The sequence below is a fragment of the Fusarium subglutinans genome, assembly GCF_013396075.1.
Source record: "Fusarium subglutinans strain NRRL 66333 chromosome Unknown NRRL66333_c0000055, whole genome shotgun sequence".
NCBI classification, from domain to species: domain Eukaryota; kingdom Fungi; phylum Ascomycota; class Sordariomycetes; order Hypocreales; family Nectriaceae; genus Fusarium; species Fusarium subglutinans.
The window spans coordinates 84,209-103,686 of NW_023502118.1; the positions used below are offsets into that span (position 1 = coordinate 84,209).

General features: G+C 49.2%; 6 protein-coding genes across 6 annotated transcripts; 3 read left to right on the forward strand and 3 right to left on the reverse strand.

Annotated features, from left to right (window-relative positions):
- Positions 1-309: 309 nt before the first annotated feature.
- On the forward strand, positions 310-2,664 carry FSUBG_5556 (uncharacterized protein; the record flags this gene model as incomplete). The annotated part of the gene is made up of 2 exons (XM_036683665.1): positions 310-601; positions 656-2,664. 2 exons carry the CDS (start codon positions 310-312, stop codon positions 2,662-2,664), a joined length of 2,301 nt encoding a protein of 766 aa, XP_036538898.1.
- A 704-nt stretch (positions 2,665-3,368) lies between these two features.
- FSUBG_5557 (myc-type bHLH transcription factor) lies at positions 3,369-6,371 on the reverse strand (the record flags this gene model as incomplete). Its single annotated transcript, XM_036683666.1, has 2 exons — positions 3,369-5,450; positions 5,499-6,371. The coding sequence occupies 2 exons, from the start codon at positions 6,369-6,371 to the stop codon at positions 3,369-3,371; spliced, it is 2,955 nt and encodes a 984-aa protein (XP_036538899.1).
- Positions 6,372-8,568: 2,197 nt separating this feature from the next.
- Positions 8,569-10,086, reverse strand: FSUBG_5558 (RNA polymerase II transcription initiation nucleotide excision repair factor; the record flags this gene model as incomplete). The annotated part of the gene is made up of 1 exon (XM_036683667.1): positions 8,569-10,086. The coding sequence occupies one exon, from the start codon at positions 10,084-10,086 to the stop codon at positions 8,569-8,571; it is 1,518 nt and encodes a 505-aa protein (XP_036538900.1).
- Positions 10,087-12,042: 1,956 nt separating this feature from the next.
- Positions 12,043-15,024, forward strand: FSUBG_5559 (DNA helicase II ATP-dependent DNA helicase; the record flags this gene model as incomplete). The annotated part of the gene is made up of 1 exon (XM_036683668.1): positions 12,043-15,024. One exon carries the CDS (start codon positions 12,043-12,045, stop codon positions 15,022-15,024), a length of 2,982 nt encoding a protein of 993 aa, XP_036538901.1.
- A 268-nt stretch (positions 15,025-15,292) lies between these two features.
- On the forward strand, positions 15,293-15,565 carry FSUBG_5560 (DNA helicase II ATP-dependent DNA helicase; the record flags this gene model as incomplete). Its single annotated transcript, XM_036683670.1, has 1 exon — positions 15,293-15,565. One exon carries the CDS (start codon positions 15,293-15,295, stop codon positions 15,563-15,565), a length of 273 nt encoding a protein of 90 aa, XP_036538902.1.
- Positions 15,566-15,955: 390 nt separating this feature from the next.
- On the reverse strand, positions 15,956-18,079 carry FSUBG_5561 (nicotine oxidase; the record flags this gene model as incomplete). The annotated part of the gene is made up of 4 exons (XM_036683671.1): positions 15,956-16,852; positions 16,906-17,001; positions 17,053-17,255; positions 17,920-18,079. 4 exons carry the CDS (start codon positions 18,077-18,079, stop codon positions 15,956-15,958), a joined length of 1,356 nt encoding a protein of 451 aa, XP_036538903.1.
- Between the last annotated feature and the right edge of the window lie 1,399 nt (positions 18,080-19,478).

Genomic DNA, 19,478 nt, shown 5'->3' on the forward strand with positions numbered 1-19,478 from the left:
TTAATTCACTATCATTATATCGGAGCAATGAGTCACCTCGGAGGTATAACAATAGGTAGCAAATGTGTAACAATGAACACAAGCTTTAGCGTTTGTAGTTGGGCCATGTTTGTCACTGCCAAACACAAGCAATGATTGATTCACAGCGTAGGTTTGGTAGCAATAAAGCAAACACTTGTGTGTGTGATTCAGCCTCTACAGAAATCTATATAAAGCCCTTCTCAGCCCTCCTCAAATTCTTTTCTCCTTGCAACCTCATCTCCAGAATCTTTCTTGTCGTTATTTGACACACAAATCCAAGAACCCAGCATGTCGCTCGCCACCACGGTCGAGCAGCCTCTCCTGAGAGTTGCTCCGACTGTCCCATGGCCTTCGGTAGGCGCCATTAGAAACCTCCCAGCTGTGATCGTCGCCATAGACTACGGATATGTTGATACACTAGACAGTGTACCATCTAACATCCGTGGAAGAATACCCAGGCAGATCAAAGATGGTGAGCGTCTGATGATATGGAAGGGCGAAATGGGCTATCTGTTCGGCCGGAATCCAATCAACAGTGATGTCCTGGTCTTGATCTTCAAAGGAGCTTTGCAGATACCTGGTGAGTAAGCTTGACAGCGCCCCTTGGATTTCACTGATCTTTGTTACCTACCAGTCGTTCTGCCTAGCAGTATCGTTGTCGAAGGAAGGCCCTTCCGTGATCTCACACAGCAAACGACTGATCTACTTGGCCCGACAAGAGAACCACAAGTGTCAATTCGGAGTCACCCTAATGACAGGGCTTTACAAAAATTCATTCGTTCCTTCGTTCTATCAACCTCAAGGCAGCAGGGGGATCTGCGTTTGCTGGGACTTTCTCCGTCCGAAGCAGATGAGCTTTTCATGGGGAGCAACTTGGACAACAACGTGGATGCTCTTTTGGAGGCAATCTTGCCCGAAGCAAAGCAGACGCTCGAGGATGGAAGGTTTTCTCTACAGAACATTCTTGAGATCCGCCATGCGTCAATTGACTGGCCTGGCGATCGACCATGTATCTATGTGCGAATCTATACCGACCCGGAAGACCAACCAGAGGACGAATCCCGCGATGAGGCGCAGGCTGATATAGATCAGTACGTGGGGGTCTATGTCGGTCAATCCCGGCAAGCCTGGGTTCGCCACCTAGAGCATGAAAGAAACATCGAATTCCATGTTCCCGCTCATGGCAAGACGCACTACAATACTGCCGTGAAGTCACTCCCTGAAGACCGACACACAATTCCTTTGCTGGTTTTTGAAGATCGATCTATTTCTAGTATTCTGCTGAACATGGCTGAGCAGGTGATGTTGAATGCCTTAAGAGCCGAAGCCCGTTGGATTTTTGCCGCTACCCCAGGGAATGCGATGAAATATATGCTTCAACGCCGTGCTCGTCTATTCTCTGACACGGCCAGAGCAGTTCGTTCGCAGGTAAACTGGCCTAGACTGAACGGCCAAGGGTTGAACGTATCGTCTCCGCTGTTGGAGGAGCGGTACCAAGTTCATCTTCACTGCATACCGATGGCAACACGCGGCGGTCCATTTGCCGAGGCCTTCACAACATATCGAATGGGAAGGAACGTCTTGATCAGAGAGAACATCGCCGAATCTCGCCAGGGGCACTATCTATTCATTTATTTCGGGCTATCAGACGGCCATAGGGCCGTTGAAAAGATGAGCATCCCCCTGCCTTATGATCCTGAGGGCATCACCGGGCTCAGACCAGACGTCCGGAGCGGCTATCTGGTGGCCGAAATCATGAATGACAGGCAACCCCATCCCAGAGCTTTCGTCGGATGCCCAAGTGTCGGACCTTTCGAGAATTTCCACGAAGGCTCCTGCATTGCCCTCCGATTTGAATGGCAGGCAGACGGTCGATGGTATACAGTGTACCTCCAACGCCCCTACCTGCACCTCAGATACGATCCAACACGTCCTGACCCCGAATACGCCATAGAGGCGTACAGAGCTGCTATGAAACTGATCCAGGCCTTCGAGGGAATTGTGTATACTGAACCTCTCAATGGGTTTCCACAATCACTCACCATGGGGAACGTCCAGATGCTCCAGACTGATCACCTCAATCAGAAATACCGTTGGGTTTCTCAGCAACGAGTTACCCGTCCAGCCCCAGCCAAAGCCAGCTGGGGGTACAACTACAAGCTCATGGTAAAGAACTTTGGCAATGACTTGTTCGATGAAATGTCCAATGAACAGATGACTTTCGTTGGGCCGTCGGATCCTATGAAAGTTCGTCATGGTGCACTGAATTGGTCGGAGGAGGACGTCAGAGTAGGCGCTTTCAAATGCGACTCTTGTACCGCAATCGACATGCTCAGTGGTAGGGTTCAGGCCTGCACTAGAGATGAGTCTCGAAACGACGTCTGGGTCTGCAAGCACTGCTCGTTATTCAACAGACCGTGCACTTTCACTCCGTTTAGACGATTGAAACGACTTATTCAGGGTACTTCAACTGTCAGCGGTACAGATACTTCACTCTACCCCAAAGGTCTCTTCAGATTCCTATCTTTTCACCACACTATGAGCCCCCAGGAGATTGGTGAGATTTTTGAAGTGTCTGAGCCTTTGTTCGAAAAGCTTGGAGGTTCTGAGAATGAGGATGGGGACGATGAAGAGGATACTTGAGTAAGACCAGGAGTCCAGCATGTTTGGGACTTACTGCTCAGTGTCCTCAGCCCGCTCGAGATCATCTGTGTCTTCAAAGTCTTGTCTGTAGGACTGTTCTCAATCCTGGTCAAGCTTCCTTTGATTTCTAGAATTTGCAAGTTCCAACTCAGTCAAAGTCTCCTCCCATTCCTATGAAAAAGCACGATGAGTCTGCGTCAACTTTGGTCAAGGTCCTTCAAGACTCATATTACTGTTACTCTGCGGATATCTAATATTGAGATCGCTTTCAAGTCCTCTGTTAAACCACTGTGGCCGCTCACTACGCCACTCAGCAGCAGATATCACCACACGTGATAGCAGGGAATTGAGCCATAATGATGTACTTTGAATGAGAATAAGGAAAAATATCGTTGTTTGTCAAAACACTTCAACACACTTCGCGTATGCTGAGTCCGTCAGAAAGTCCGTTAAAAATAATATGTCCTTCGCCATGTACTGTTTGATTGTCCTTTTACCCGTCGCCAAGTTAAAACTCATTGAATGATAAGCGCCAGGATTTCCCACCAATCTAATAACCGTTTTCGTACAGATAGTCATCTCGGAAGGGCAACAAGCAGAATAGATCGTGAAGAGGTGCTCAAATGGAGTGGCAGAAAAGTGTATCGGGGTGTATGTCGCTTATAACAATGAAAAAAATCAAAGGGATAATTGCTCCTGGTCGTCTAACATCCGTCGTCTTCACATTCATCGAGGCTTCCGTAGCCGGTATCCGAATCGATTCCCACCATGCTCTTGTTGATGGCCAGGCACCGGCTAACGACCTTCTCTCGTACATCAGAAGCAACGCCACACTTCTCCCCGGGAGATCCTCCCATCCATAGGCGAAGACCACCAGATAGTCGCTCAAGAGAGGCCTGGAAGGTCTCAGCTGCTGCTTTGTGCTCGTAGAGCTCCTCCATCAGTTCGAGGGTTGCGGTGCATCCAATCAGAGACATCTGCGGGGCGTTGCCACGGGTCATGATTGACTCAATCATACGGAGTCCTTGGTGAGTACTTCCAGGGGTGCATTCGACGCGTCGGAGGTGGGCGATGGCCATGGCGCATCGTAGGGCAAGTCGTAGATCGGGAGTAGAAGCCTGGAAGCTTGAGTCAACGACACAAATGGAAGAGCTCAGGAGAGCATCGACCTTTTCGTTGCCCATTGATTGCAAGGCAGAGGCGATGTTAGCGCCGCGTGCCTTATCAACGAGAACTGCTCGTGCCACGATTGCCCGAGCCTGCGCGGTTGACCCCAAGGGTGCAGCCTTTATGGTGAGTTCGATGTCTTCTACCTTAGTGCTGAGCGTTTCTTCGTCCTTTTCCAATGTGGCGACCAAAGTTCGGTGTAGGAATTGGGTCGACCACCAGGCAGCAACAGCATCAAGAGGAGATCCAATAGCGGTATCGTCAACAACAGAATCCATGCCATCCATAGGGGTCACAACGTTGTAGTCAGTATCGGTATTGAAAGCCAGGTTGTGTGCTCGCTGGATAACATCGTCGTTGAGCACTTCATCGCAGTCTTGTTCAACCAAAAGAGCGAGATGTTCGGGCAAATCGTCGTCATGCTGCTCGGAGGACTCGCGGTGAAGTTGGGTAAGGAGACGATTCAGCTGGCGGGCCTCATTCCACTTGCTGCGAGCAAGTTTGGCAGCAATGAGGTTGATTGCCCCAAGTGAAAGTCGGTTCTGGCTCAGGTCCCAGAGAAGAACGCGAATATGGAGGGCCTTGAGCATGAGCCTAGCAGGAGTGTCGGGGAGAGTGCCGGAAGCAAGGAGAGTGAGAATAAGACGGCTCTTGTTGATCTCAACGTCGCCGCCAGCCAACTGCGAGTCGAGGGCAATACTCCATGCCTGGACACGAGCGGTTTCCTGCTCCTGAGTCAAACCGGTGATTGCTTGATAACCATGAACTCCAATTGCATTTCGGAGGCTGAGCTTGAGGGTCTTCAAGATGAGAGCTGCCGCCTCGAGAAAGAAATTGTGACGAGGGACCCATACGGTCTGGATAGAGGTAAGCCAAGCTTGTCGGCGAACATGAATCGGCGAAGCGAGCGATGGCGCTGCCTGAAGGACCCCGACTTGTGGTTTCTTCGACTTTTGTGAACCTTGTGTGAATAGTGAAGGAGCAAACACCCAAAGGAATGTTCCAAGTAGGAGAATAATTCGGAGGGAAGTATGCAGATGATAGCCTCCAACAGTCAAGTCAAGGTCGCTCGCTGCACTCTTCAGAAGCTGAATAGGCATGGCGAACAAACCACGACCTTCAGGCTTCTCATTGCTGACTTCATCCTCATGCATCGCCTCCAGAATCATGAGACCGGCCAGTGAGCCAACCATCAATTTACCAAAGTAAGGGCCGGCATTATTCCAACGACCCTGCTGCATTTGCTGTTGCTGTTGAAGCTGCTGCTGTCGAATGAGCGCGGGATTTCCACCGCGAAACTGTTGCTGGGGTACAGGATATGGTTGACCAGAAGCCATTTGTTGCGAAATGATTCTCTTCATATCATCGGGAACTTGAATCAGTCCTCCTGGCTGTGCGTTGCCGTCCTGTGACGGGCCCCCGACAAACTGTTGTGTATCCTGTGCATATTGGATTGGCGTAGGTGGTTGCTGAAGAGGGCTGATGGCGCCATTCATCGCCCCGGCCATGAAAAGTTTTTCGAAGGCGGCAATTCGGGCTTGCATGGCACCATTTTCGTCGAGCAGCCGATTGTTACGTTTCTCAAGATGTCGAATATATTCAGTCGCCTTGCTCAGAACCTGTCCAATGATTAGCATGAGTTAAATCGCTAGAAGAGCACAGCGTACTGTAGCCTTGTTCAGCTTATGAGCTGGGGTCAGACCATGGAGTTCCTCGCGATCTTCAGTCGTGTCTTCACCTCGCGCGCTCTTCGACATGATGCGAAGACTGGGAACGCTATCTCTCAAAGCGGCGATCTTGTCATTCAGATTGGTTCGATATCGCTTCTCAATCATGTTATGGGCGGTCTTCTTCACTGGCTGATCGCCATCCTCGTCCTCTTCCTCTTCATCCTCGGGGTCAGCGGAAGACTTGCGCTTTCGCGATGCTTTCGAAGATCCATCGGCGGGATCCGGTGACGAAAAAATACCCCTTCTGAGTTCGCCATTTGCTGAGTCCGGGCTAGAGGCGCTCCTGGGGGAGTGGTATTGAAGATGTGGTGGCATGGCGATATTGCGCAGCTTCTCCTGCAGAGCAGGAGTCAGATGACTGATAAGGGCTGGCTGAAGAACGGCGTTGTCGCTGAAACTAGGCTGTCGCAGGGAAGGATTTGAGGCGGCGTAGATTGATTCGGAGCTGAGAGAGGTTGCCGGAAGGCCGTCAATGCCGGTAGAGATGGGAAGCTGTTGAAGGTTCTGTTGATCCTGGCCGAAAGCGAGATTCCAAGGTGAAGGTTGATAGGTGGTTTGAGCAGGAGGTGCGGTGCTGCTAGAGGGGTCGTACGAGTCGTAAGGGGGCGTGCCGGTGAACTGCCATGCAGCGTTGTAGTATTGCTGCTGGGTCTGGGGACGGGAGGAATCGTTGGGCAGGGAGGCTGAGGAGGGGTCGGATTTCACGACCGAGCCATCATCAATGAAAGCACCTAGATTCGGATCTTGGAGGCCATAGAGGTTGTTGGTAGAATCATGGTCGGCCATGTCGGAGAAGCGGGAGCCGGGCATGATGGGGATGGGCCAGCACCATGCAATGCAGTTGCGATGGCCTGATTGAGAGCCCCAGTGCTTGGGGTGACCCCGAAGGAGTCGCCGTGGTTGAGCGAGGCCTTCCTTTCGGGAAGACGAGGGCCTTTGGCCGACGATACTAAGAGCAAGGGTCGATGTTGTCGGTGCAGGACCAGTTCCAGTTGGGTTGAATTGGCCTCTATCCCCGGCGTGGCCTGTTCAATTGAGTCTCTCGGCCGAAGAGTGGACTTTGACCGCGATGGCCTCAGCTACTGGCTATGGCTCCAGCTAGAGTGGCAGCTACAACTACAGCTACAGCTACAGGCTGTGCTGAGGGTCAGCCTGTAATAGTCGGCAGGCCTATAGCCTCTGCTAAGGCGATCAATCGGTGGATAAGATAGAGAGATTCGGTGGTGAGGGCGTGCTGCAACCACAGAATGAATCGATGGTTGTCTCAATGGCTCTGTGATCGAATGATTGAACGGGTGTTGCCGAACGGTCGACGGGTGAGAAAGGACAGTACAGGGGTTCTACAGCAAGGGAAGAGCAGCGCAGTCTCGCGATTATGGTTCGACTGGCAACGAGTAGCAGTTAAAATTGCTGATGGGAGAATAAGCGATTTGGGTGATGATTCGGAGGCGAGCGATGGGTGCAAGGAATTCAGTTTGAGAAGAGGGCAGAAAATCGTACGATGGAACCTGGATATCAGCCCAGTGACGCCTAGTCAAGTCCGCGCTTGGCCAAGCTCGTCTTTTGTACGAAAGACTGGAGTGATGAGTTCAGGGGATCCACTAGTATTTGAGTGTTTGCCGTACGTAGGTACTCTAAATACAGTGCAGAACGTCAATGACTTTTGGTGGCGTACTCACTAAGCCCAGCAACTGGCACGGGATGAATCTCCAGGCGAGGGGGCGTTACGGCTTGAACCGTACAGTATTGGCGATCTGGAGGATACGGTCCACTTTAGTTAGAGGTTTACCCCTCTCGCATTCGGGTCTAGGGTGCTGTCTGCACTGTGCACGCAATCACAAATCCAGTAACCCGTCAAGCACAAACCAACTTTGTTTGATCAAATTGGAATGGGGGGGTGGACCCTCGAGAACGCCAGGACGCCAAAGGAGTTAAGTTTGTGTTATTGAACTCGACTCATGACGCAGAGAATTACCCTCATAATCGAGTCGTAATACATAGATGATATCTCTCTCAGTCACTATTGTCAAAATCTCACTGTCCAAAGACAAAACATAAACCGTGGTGCTACTCGAGTTGTCTCGGGTTAGCCACGCGAGTCTCAGTCTCGCGTCCCGTGGTTCACAGGAACTCAGTTATCACATTCCAGCCGGCAAAAGGCCAGAACCAGGCGACGGTTATTCGGGAGCATTTTGGGTATCCCATATCCAATTAAATGGCTTTACAACGGTCGCCAAGACGAGTTCGTTGTGAAGAATCCGAAAAAACCTGGATATCAATCCCTCGAATCTGCCATGTCCCGTCTGGTGCAACCCTCTCAGGTACTGTCCGACGGATAGCTACATACAAATACCGAACTATTTGACGCCCTGCCAATCCGCGTTGAACAAGAAGATCTGCTCGGGTTACACAGCGCAGGCTATTCTTGCATGTCTTGGACTCAGCTTTCAGCTTCTGTGCCACTATCCTCGCTTCTCGAGATGGTCCCCGCCGCCGCCAAATGATCGTGATCCCAATATTGAATTCTCCTCCTAGCTATCCCCAATCCATCCCGATGATCAAACGATCAACCCTGCGTCACCCTCTAGTTTTAACGCTTGTCGCTTTTTAAGTATCATCACATGCATCTTCTTAATTGTTCCGATTGGCGATTCAAGATCTTGAGATCGTAAACTTGATACTAGATATTAGCGCCTGGGCCTGGGTAACGATAGATGGAAAACACCGCGTCTGTTGTGTGACGTTACACGTTTGAAAACAACGTGAACTCGTAAACGAAATCGGTTTGACAGAAATAAATGATATACAAGTGAATATTTTATGCAGATAGTAAAGTTCTGGTCCTTGCGGCCGTTACTAAATCCCCGCAAGCCCGTGGGCCAGCTCTAACCAAATACTGTAACTTAAACCCTAACCAAGTAAACCCCTAAGTCTTGATATCAACGACATCAAAAGAAATAATGCAATGTAGACCCTGTTAAATAATTATAAATTCCAATCATTTCGTTTACCAAACGTCATCCGAACTCTGAACCATCTCCAGCGTCGGTGTCTTAGGTACCATGCGCTTCATTCTCTTCCGATCCTCCCTGGTTACAAGTGAAGGTGTCACAGGCATGCATGGCGTGAAGGGCTGATAAGGCGAATAAGGTACTGCACCAGCTGTGTGCGGAGTCATTGCTCCGCTTGGTGATAGTGGTCCTTTCCTCTCAAACACAGTCTGCTTGGTAGTCTTCGCAATGGTATTTGGTGAAACCATGGCAGGCTCGTAGGCACGCAATGGTAGAGAACCACCAGTGCGCACAGCTGAAGGTGCGTTGGCACGGTGGAATGTCTGGCCGGGCTTGGGTGACGCAGGAAGAGATGGGAACCTTGAACCGGGCTTGGGAGACGATGGCAGGCCGACCAGTGGTGCTTGAGAGTGTTCCGATGTTGCTGATTCGGGATCACGCTCGCTGGGTGCATGCGATACGGTACGGGCGTGGCCAGGATAAGGAAGTTGACTTCCAATACGTTCATCGATGCTCAAAACACTCTCGGGCGAGATATCCGGGGTCGGAAGAGACGCATGGGCCTTGGGCGGGAGGGCTGGTGAACCATACGGGACCTGATTGGTGGGGACCGGAGGAGGAGCTGCCGGAGCATAATGCCGGGGAGGAATCGCGCTCATCTCCTGTCCTTCATAGCGAGGAAATTCGCCCGATTGAGGGGTCATGAGAGGTGATGAGATGCTCATGCCCTTCATCTGCTTCTTCTTTGGTGATCGCAGTGCTGAGAGAAATGAGGATGTCCTCGACTGGCTCTTCTCCTCGCGAGAAGCAGAAAGGTTGAGTGTTGCTGGCTTGCTCCTCTCCTTCTTCGATGGCGAGGAGGTCGAAGATTTCAGAGAGAGTACGGAAGCTGAGGCTGAAGGGCGTGATTGGTGGTGGGCAGTGGGAGGCAGAGGAACATCGTAAACGACTCCTCGCTTCTTTGCATCCTCATGCTCCAGGACATGCTTGTACATGTCTTCAAGCTGAGATTGAGCCATGAGTCTGTCTACTGCCACAACACGGGGATCGACAAAGGGATTAGTTCCAGGGGCTCCAACACTTGAAGCCGGCGATGGATAGATGTATGGATTTCCTTCGTGCGAGTCCTGGAAGCTCGGTTTGACAAATTCGGTGTCGGTGATGATATTCAGAGATGTAGGCACAGCTGTTGGGGGAAAGTCGGGACTGACGATATCTTTCCGGACTTCAAAGTCGACCTCGTCAATTCCAGCTGCAATATGTTCACGCCGCTTCTTTGATAGGGCAAGCAGTGTTATGGCGACCAGCACCAATGATACAGCGTATGCTCCGATTATACCACCAATCTGGGCTGGCAGATAGGTTGTGTCAATTGGTCCTCCTGGTAAGGGCTTATCTGTGTCCCGGGCTTGGAGTATCGAAGATAGAACAGGCTCAGGCTGAGCTGTTGCAATGAGTGACAGAGGCAGAAGCAGACCGAGTTGTAGTGAGTAGCGAGCACCCTCGAGAAGCATCGTGGGAAACGAGGTCAAGGCGAGACACTTATTCTTTATGGAGGATCCAGCTTGTGCGATGTGACCTCCTGAACACGATGAGACGAAACACTAGAGAAGAACATCATGCACGGAAGAGGGAACTTGCGGTCTCAACGGGGTATATAGCGGGCTGGGTCATGATCGTCTATCACTCTGCGTTAGCCGCTGAGCTATCCAGGGCTGGACGCTGAGTCGCTGAGCAGACAACGCCAGTCAACTGGCGGTCGTCGAATAGCGGCCGAATGCATGAGAATACGTCTGAGAATAGCTCGATACCCTTGGTGATGGCAACAGAGTGGTTGCAGGCGATATGTGAGGGCCCAAGTGTGACGAGGCCATCTCTGAGCTGTGGTTGGATGGCTAACCGCTGAGCGATATAGTGTGCCATCGTCTGATTGGCGGGTAGCTCTCACTGCCAACCACCAATACCCACATACATGACCTATCGCTGGCTCTAGAATCCTAGATGCCGGGATACAGACACTGCAGTGTTTTCTTGCTTTAAGCTTCTCTGTGGTTGACTCGTTTCTGTCGTCCGTTGAAGGGTCCCAAGCGGGGCGGGGCGATCCTTGCTTTTCGCCATCACAAAGAGAGGTCTTGTCCGACTCACACGTTCCTGGATCTGCGGGGTCAAATCAACAACCAGATTCACCCAGCGATTGGTGACGATGCTCTTCAATCACCCAACTAACGGCATAGACGATGCAGTCTAGGCAGTGAGGGTCACTTTGAGGCCCAATTGTGTGTGTTGCCTGCATCATCCAGGCTGTCGGGCCCTTAACCATGTGGAATTTCCCACTCTCCCTCTCATCATGTGATGTGCCAAAGTCCTCGAATGGGCTGCTCGTCTTTGTGTGACACTAGGTAGCTCGGCATTGCTAGCGATGTTCGTGTCGATCCCCTCGAATGGAAAGTCCTGTCACGGCGCCTATTGTGTAAAGTCGCACTACTATCGCACGACTATAGCTTCATGCTACCCTGTACAAGTGACTTTGGTGATATGGTTGGTGATTGCTGAATGGAGACGTGACAATCATAATTCAGACCATGTTGGGTTTTGTTACAGATCCAAAACAGGCGCTATGCGGTGAGCATCTATACAGGGAAATCAGAGCGGCTCATGAATATCAGTATGCGATCATAGATTTATATCACTGGCTGTTAAACAAACTGCAATGTTTCACAGCATCCAGAGAAATATTATGTTCCAAAGTCTAACCTTTTTGGGCAACAATGCCAACGGTGTCCCACAGTATCGTTTTTGGCTTGTTAGAACTCTCAGGGTGGGACATCACCGTAGCATTGGACTTTTGTTTGTCACTCTTTAGCGGTGATTGATATGGCATATCGTGACAGTGATAGTGACAGGAGAAGCCTTAGCGTAAAGGGGATGTGACGAAGTTGATACCGAGATCTGTCAGAGTGAAAGATGAGCATGTGACACATAGACACAATGCTTCTGCCCATTGATAGAGTTAAAGGAGGAATTCGCAATGACTGCAAAGGAAATTGAATGGCAAGACTAGTGTCATGAGCACAATACTTGAAAAGCGTGAAGAGAAAACATGTGAGTTATACACAAGAATCCTGAAGGAACCACCAAACAAGAACAAGACAGGTGCTTAATTGAAGTCAATAATGATATGATGTAAAATATGATCAATATTCTTGGTGTTTTGATCCTATCCACCCTACAACATCGTAGGCGTTGTACTGCACGTGACATCGCGAAAATGACATCGCGTCGCGAGATGCCTGCTTCTCATCAACGCGAAAGCCCCTCGATCGAATAGAACACACCACCAGCGACGCCGGTGGCTGAAACACCACGCTGTAGTCCCGTTCGAGCAATCTCGCATGGGTATAGAATTTTTCGATGATACTATCCTCCTCGACCAATCGACAGCAATTCGTGGATTCGTCCACGTACCCAGCATGTCCACTTTGACCACACAAGATGCGATTCTTCAGTCGTTGAACGAGGCGCAACGTCGAGCTGTTACTTCATCTGCATCGACTGTAGCAATTCTAGCTGGTCCCGGTAGTGGAAAAACCCATACTCTCACCTCACGAGTAGTATGGCTGATTCAAAGAGTTGGCTATCGACCTGCCGACGTGATCGTCGCAACTTTTACCGTTAAAGCTGCCAGAGAAATGAAAGAGCGCATAGGAAAAGCTCTAGGCGAGGAATGCGAAAAGAAGATTGTGCTTGGAACGTTTCACTCGATTGCCCGAAGATATTTGTCTATATACGGAAATCGCATCGGACTAGACTCCAAGTTTGGAATCGCAGATGACGGAGATTCGAGGGCGATCATCCAGAGAATCTGCAAGAGGCTCGAACTTGGCATCGAGCCGCTACATGCGAGGTCATGGATCAGTAAAGAGAAAGCGAAGGGACCAAATACCGCCGTGGCTCCAACGCAGAAAGGCAAAAAAGAGAACCCGGCGCTAAGGACCTGCTATGAAGAGTATCAAGCTCAGCTAAAAAGGTCAAATTTGCTGGACTATGATGATCTCCTGGTCAAGTGTGTCGAACTATTGAGAGATCACCCAGCTTGCGTTTCCAACGTCCAGACTGTCCTTATCGACGAGTACCAAGATACAAACGGCATTCAATATGAGCTGATGAAGTTATTCGCCCAAGCACGCCAGCGAATCACAATTGTAGGCGATCCTGATCAGAGTATCTACGGTTGGCGTTCAGCTGAGATTCGAAACCTTTATCGACTTTTAAGAGATTATCCTGATACAGATGAAATTTCCCTGGAAGAAAACTATCGATCGTCACAATCCATCCTTGATGTATCTCTCAACGTTATTCAACAAGACAAAAAGCGATACCAGAAAGTGTTACTGCCAGTCCACACTAAGGGAGCGCGACCGGTTCTCAGGACACTAAAGAGTTCATCATCTGAAGGCGAATGGATCGTTTCTGAGATTAAGCGAGTCATCATGATGCTTGGAGATATGCTCAATTTTGAAGATGTTGCAATTCTTTTAAGATCCGCTGCGCTTTCTCGACACATCGAATCAGCTTTGGGGAAAGCTGGTGTCGCATACCGAATGATTGGAGGCCACAAATTCTATGAACGAAAGGAAATCAAAGTCTTGATAGATTACCTTCGTGTAGTGAGCCAGCCTGACAACAACGATGCGCTCGCCAGGATAATCAATGTGCCAAGAAGAGGTATAGGAGAAGCAACCATCAAATCTCTTCTTGAAGAGGCGGAGCAGACCAACATGAGCCTATGGACTTTGATTCTCAAGCACTGCAAAGGCAGTCGTAAAGCAAACACCAATATCAGACCAAAGATGGAGCAAAAGCTCAACACAGAACTCATCCGGACCATCTCGAGCTTACGAAAAGAAGCCGATCTAATTAGTCAGAGCAGCCCTGTCACTCTGGTCAACTTGATAGAGCAACTGATTGGCCATCTTGATTTTAAGAAGTATTTGGAGGAAGAATACACAGAAGAACATGAACAGCGATGGGCCAACGTTCAGGAGTTTGTTAATCTGGTCAGCGATTTTATGAGAGATTTTGGCGGACCAGAGGAAGAAGCACTCCCTGAAATCGAGAATATGGATCAAGTGAGAGAGGATGATATGCTAGGCCGGTTCCTGGCCAACGTGTCATTGGCATCGGACGCACAGAACAAAGGCGACACAAAAGACCAGAAATCGCTGATCACTATATCGACCATTCACGCAGCAAAAGGGTTGGAGTGGCCTGTTGTTTTCGTGCCCTCCGTCTATACTGGATCAATTCCTCATTCAAGATCGGAAGACACAGATGAGGAACGACGTCTCCTCTATGTGGCAATGACACGAGCCCAAGCGCTATTGTACCTAAGCTGCCCACTCTACGGTTCTCAAGGGATGAGCAGTAAGGTTGAACTCTCACCGTTTGTCTCCCCTTTTGCATCCAAGGTCTTCGCCAAGAAGGGGCCATCGTTCGATCGAGCAGTTGTAGAGGGCGTTGCAAAAATTTTGGGACGAGAGGCTCCAGGTGAGAAGGCAATATTCGGAAAACTCCCACCTATGTTCTCAGTTGAAGATGACGGGTTTCCTGTCGACCCTGTTGATCCGAAGAACGTCGATAGATACGACGAAGAGACTGGACGACATTACTCGCGAGCACCCAAGCGCCAGCGTACGGCGCACCCGGTCACGTCATACGATGAAACCGATGAGCTTCCCTGGCAGAGAGAATATGCCACAACAATGGAAAAATCATCTGATTTCACTGTTTCTGCTTTACCAGGGTTCACAACCGCTGGAGCTCATAGAGTTGCCCTAGATGCCGCAGCCGCAGCAGCCCAACCAGCAAGCTCAAAACTAGGGCCAAAGAAGGGATCGACGAAAAGAGGCATTGGGCAGAAGAGTATGCTTGGATGGCTTAATCATGGAAGAGATGCTCCTCAATCTCGACCCGAACGTCAGCCTCTACCGCAGCAGCAGCAGCAGCCGCCCAGGTCCCTTGCACAGGTGCGATACCAGTCTGCATTGTCACGGCAGAATGGTATGACTGGGAGATTACCAACAGGGCTGGAGCCACAAAAGCCATTGATCGATCCGGAGCTGGCAAAACATAAACTTCCTTCTGCACGACCTCTATCAAAACCAAATGTTCCCAAGATAGACGCGGGCCCTCGAAAACCTTACTCCTGTTTCTCCAGTTCACCACCACGACCACCGTCAAGAAAAGAGCCTGAAGAAGAGAACAAAAAGGACGAGGAAGAAGCATTGCCTAACAAGCCTGCTTCAAGTCTTCACGCGACAACATTCATGTCTGTAAAACCCAGTGGAGGTGTGCGACGCCCAGTTGGCCTGGGGCCGGCGCCTTCGATGGATCGATTGCGTAAACCATTCAAACCGCTGACGATTAATCGACCGAAGCGACCAGGTAGCTGATGCGATGAGATCATCTGTGATGGTACAAAGTGATGCATGTTATGTTTGAGCGAGGCGTTGTGGGGATCGTTAGGCATTATGGTTAAGCATAACGGAATTTGGTAACTGGGTTATATCACTTGAGAGTATATATATAGACTGTTTGTCAACTCTGGTAGAATATAAAAACAACAAGAACAATTCGATAGAAACAATTCAATCACACGCGCGACCGAACTTAGTTATACAAAGCCCAAAACAAATCCTTCAATTAAACCACAAAAACATCATGTCGCCCATCATCACCACCCGCCTCTCTACCTCTGCCAGCCAAGCTGCTCGCAGGTACATCTCAAGCTCAACCGCCATGAAAAGCACCACCGCTCCCAATGTCGGGAAGTCTACCAGCTTGGTCGAGAAATGGAGGAATGCCTCTCCTCAGAATCGTCGATATGTCTTAGCAGGCCTCGCAGTCGTTGCCTCTGTCGATGTTTACTTGCACTACACATACTGGCCTACTATTCGAGCATGGTTTGGTGGCAAGGAGATTGTTAGGAACTGAGAGAAACCATTCGATTCATGCATGGCTCGACTCTGCTGAGCATTATGCCGCATGAGAATCGATGATAACAGACCTTTATGGAAGAGAAACGTGGAAACCTCATCTCATTTCAGTTGACGTTAATACTATATAAAATACAATAACAAGATAATTCTCGGGGAGTAAGAAAATCTCTGACACTAAGCCAATGTGCTGAAATAAACTGGTCTAAAGGCCTGCTAACATGTAATAAACTCACCTAAGTCTATCCTAAACTTACCCAAGTCTTTCTGCTACATGAGATCGAATTCAAGTTGATAAATCTCTCCACACAATTGATTAGAGATCTATGTGATTCAAATATTCATACGGTCTATAATGCCTCTAATGTTCATCTCTATGGTACTCTGATTAAAAAGGAATCTTAACACCAGAAACTCGGAGCTTCTGGAAGACACCCTGAGGGTCGTACTTCTTGCTTGCAGCACGAAGCTTAGCAAGAGCCTCATCTCCAATAGTCGCTAGAGGATCTTGTGTAAGATGAGCGTAGTTGATAAACTTCCAAGCCCACCAAGCGTCCATCTCCTTTGCCTTGGTCTCGATGTCGTCCATGTAAGCCTTGAGGAGAGGGAAAGCAGCCTCCTCGCTTGCCTCACCCTTGGCAGCCCAGGTAAGGAGGAACATGATACCATCTCCGCCCTCTGTATACTTGTCTAGACCCATGACGTTGCCGCCATTCTTGACACCCTTCTCGGCGATGGACTTGGTGATGGGTTGGAACATGCAGAGTGTGTTAAGCTCTGACTCGGCACTGGGCATGAGAGCCTCAAGGGCCTGGTTGAGTTCGTCATACTTCTCAACGACATAGTTCAGGAGTTCGGCATTGGGCTTGAAGGAGCTTGTGAACCAGACGTTGCGGAAGTGGGGAGGTTGACCTGAACCGAGATCCTTGGTGACCTTGCTGAGTTTTTCAGTGACAGTAGTGTCACCCTGAATATCAGGAATGGCATAGAAGCTGTCGAAGGCAGGGGGCTTGACCTCACCCTTGGTGTTCTCTATAGCTGCGTTGAGAATAGTGCCACCAGCTAAGGCAGGGAGATAAGCCCAGTAAACGATGCTGCTGGAGTTTTCGTCCTTGGGTACATTGGCGGTGAAATCAATGAGGGCATCGATGACTGCAGGGCCTGACTCAGGCTTGTAGAGAAGGTTGCCACCCCAAATTGAAGGGTTGCTGCGGTCGACAAACTCAATGGGATACATGTCGATTCTTGTGATCAGACCCAGGTTTCCCGAGCCACCTTTCATGGCCTAGTTGAGATTAGAATGACTGACTTGAATGAATGTAATATGGAGATACTCACCTGCCAGAGATCGGCATTGGATTCGGCGTTAGCTTCAACGATGTCACCGTTGGCGAGGACGAGCTGCCAACCCGCTACTGTGTCACAAGCCATTCCCTGTATATGTGAGTTATTTCCAAATGCTTTTTTGGTGTTTTTGTCACTTACATGAGACGCAGAGTAGAAGGAGTTTCCTCCACCGGTCACGAAACCACCCACACCAACAGTTCCAGCACGACCACTATATAGTGTAAGTAATGGTAGAAGACTTGGGTCTTCGCGAACGACGTAAATGTGGCGGTGGTTGGGGAGCGCTTTCCCTCCCCGCTCCCATGTCTGGTGTCTTAGCATCAGGAGCAGAGCTCCTTTTGCTAGATATATTCAGGATGGGAATTCCAGGCTCAGCAGCAACAGCAGATTGCGAGGCGTCCATGGCTCTTTCTGCTTCCAACTCTCCATCAACTTTCATCAAGTCCGTCTCAAGGGCAGGAGCAATTGGAGTTGGTGGTTGATGAAGAGGAGGGCTCGGCTGGGGGGAGGAGGAGGGAGGCTCAACCCACTCTCTGGCAAGTCGGGCCTCGTGCTTCTACAGGTAGTCACAATCAGTAAACAGGACCAAAAGTAGCTTCATACCTACTACCCATTAGGTACTACCTAGGTAGGAAAGACACTCATGTGCACAAGAGAACTCATTATATAGGTAGATTAACTTACCACATGCGCAGCGCTTTGAAGATGGCGCCGGAGCGAAGCTGGCCTCACAGATAACATCCCATAACACTCCATCCCCACGACACGGCAGCTAAACTCATCATCCAGCGACCAGTCTATTTCGCAATGGGGGAGATGCGCGTACGCCTCCCCCCAGAGGTGCTCTCTGGCATCCTCTGCCACCCGCCGGATCCTCGCATCAGTCTTGGCCCTTAGTTCTTCCTCTATAGTTCTGTCAACTCATCAATCCTACCTTAGATACTTACCTATCTGCCTTACCGACGGTAAGGAAGGTAGATAATCAATTGAGAAGGAATAACTTACAGGAAAAATTGGCACAAGGCTCCTGCTCAATAGGAGCAACGACTTGGGGGGGCGAGGGGGGAGGAATTGAGGCCACATTGGGCCAGACGGTCTCTTCAGACTCATCCCAGAACTTATGAGAAGACAAACCTCTCGGAGAACACGTATATAGAGTTGCCATTGTTCACCAAGTAGAATCAGTGTAAATTGATGGGACGATGATATGTCGAATGTATGGCAAATTACATGTTAAATCCTCTCTATTTCCCACGCTCATGACTGACAACCATAACTTGAATCAGGTAGGTACCTACATGTTCCTTGGCTCCTTCCCATATTCCTTTGATTTTTTTGTCTTGTAAAATGACGTACATTTTATTTGTCCAGAGGAAAGAACCAGGAAGATGTCGAAATGAAAACTCAGGGGGAAGGAACACCCTTTTAGGGAGGAACAGTTTAGACACATTTGCAATTACCTGAGGTTGAAGACCAGGATGCTATTAATTTACCTAATATATACTCATAAAACAGTATTTGATGATACATAATATAACAACCAGATATACTGAATGAAACTCAGTGAATTGGTTGTTATATCAAGTATCTTTACTTGCGGTGGTTGTTGCTATGATTAGCCTCTCTGCCACCCGAAAGTGATCCGAGAAATCGGCGATAATGATAAAACTTCTTGTACTGATCTCAGATCGATAGTGTATGCATTTGGGGTTTCTGGAAGAGATTCCACGATAGTCTGAATTCAAGGCATGCCATGCTTTGACGCCCTCAGTTTGTACTGTTGTCACTACAAGTACAGGGAACACAGTTTGGCAAGGCTAAAGGAGGTACCTATGCCTTAGAAGCCAAGAACAAAAGTTCTGTCCACCTGATCATTAGGAAACGAAAGGCTGACTGTCAGTAGTACTTTCTTGAAATACAATGTAGCGTAATCGTATGGTTAAAGAGTCGCCGAAACAGAGTCTGCCTGTCAGATTCAGAATCATAGCGAAAGTAAATGTGCAAAGTTTCGTCACGCACCAAAAGATCAACCGAGTCATTTAGTTACACCAGGAACACTGTTATATTTCAAGTTAGCAAGTGAGGATGACTTAGTACCCAGTAGACGGCTTTTATTATGGCTACGGATCTTTTCAGAATACCTAGTCTACAAATCTGACTAAGAATGGCATTCAATACCTCACCTCACCTGGCTCCGTAGTGAAGTCGTGGCTAAGCCTCACATTGAAGGGTAAGTGCACGATATCCAGGCCCTGGCGATGTGACCGGCCAGGAGAATGAAAAATGTTTATCGTCGGTCCAATTGGAAACAGAGGGGGGCCAACTACAACAGTGGACATCCTAAGATGAACACCCAGAGACCCTATTGAGCATGACGATACCGGGCAATTTGCCAAGTCTTCTAATGCCCTCATATTGGTTAAATTCGAATGGTTGGACAATACCAACCAAGAGCATGAATATTGACTTGGCGACTGATGCCCGATAAGTAATAGACAAGCTTGCTTTGTATCAAGTCGAATCCCCTTTACCGAAAGAGGGACTCAGCTTTCTGACTAGGATGG